The following is a 684-nucleotide window of genomic DNA, read 5'->3' on the forward strand; positions in this document are numbered from 1 at the left end:
CTCTCAATCTGGTCAGACAGACAGACAAGGCCTGAGCTCTCACTATGATCAGACAGACAGACAAAGCCTGAGCTCTCACTATGGTCAGACAGACAGACAAGGCCAGATTTCCCACTATCATGAGACAGACAGACAAGGCCTGAGCACTCGATATAGTCAGACAGACAGACAAGGTGTGAACTCTCAATACGGTCAGTCAGAGACTGGGGAAACTAGGCAAAATAAGTGCTTCCAAGGGAGTGAGGAAACAAGCAGAGACTCACATGTTGAGCAATCAGGAAGGCCAGGAAGACCAAGTCAAGAGACTCAAGGACAGGAAGTAAACCGAAATCAGGAACAGAGATCCCAGACTAGGGAAGGGCAGAATAGTCGCCAGGCATGGGAGTCTGAAGAGGATAGCCAACACAAACTAGTAGCACAAATTCAGCAAGAAAGGCCACCCTGTCACAAAGGGAGAGACTGGCAGTCACACAGTAGTGAGCAGGGCCACAGACAGGTCCAGACCAGGCAGAGTCATGGTGAGAAGCAGAGCCACCAGGCAGAGGAAGAGCAGGGCCACCAAAGCTGCGGTAGACACGGTCATGAGGGTCAGGAAACTCCATGTGAGACGTGGGACAGGGGAACCCGTGAAGATGAGCAGACCCGTCAGAGACGAGACAGGCAGACGCGTGAGGATCAGCAGGC

General features: G+C 52.5%; 1 protein-coding gene across 5 annotated transcripts in view; it reads left to right on the forward strand.

Annotated features, from left to right (window-relative positions):
• RPTN (repetin) overlaps positions 1-684 on the forward strand; it is a 4,938-nt gene that overhangs the window by 3,127 nt on the left and 1,127 nt on the right. For 2 of the 5 annotated variants that reach the window (XM_040230634.1, XM_040230638.1), the window contains one exon: positions 1-660. This exon is cut by the window's left edge. In XM_040230634.1, coding sequence (XP_040086568.1) covers positions 1-660 — 660 coding nt within the window. Of the gene's footprint in view, positions 683-684 lie in introns of all 5 variants that reach the window. The other 3 variants (XM_040230636.1, XM_040230639.1, XM_040230637.1) reach the window with 2 other exon arrangements.

Source organism: Oryx dammah, unplaced genomic scaffold, assembly GCF_014754425.2.
Source record: "Oryx dammah isolate SB20612 unplaced genomic scaffold, SCBI_Odam_1.1 HiC_scaffold_28, whole genome shotgun sequence".
Lineage (NCBI taxonomy): Eukaryota > Metazoa > Chordata > Mammalia > Artiodactyla > Bovidae > Oryx > Oryx dammah.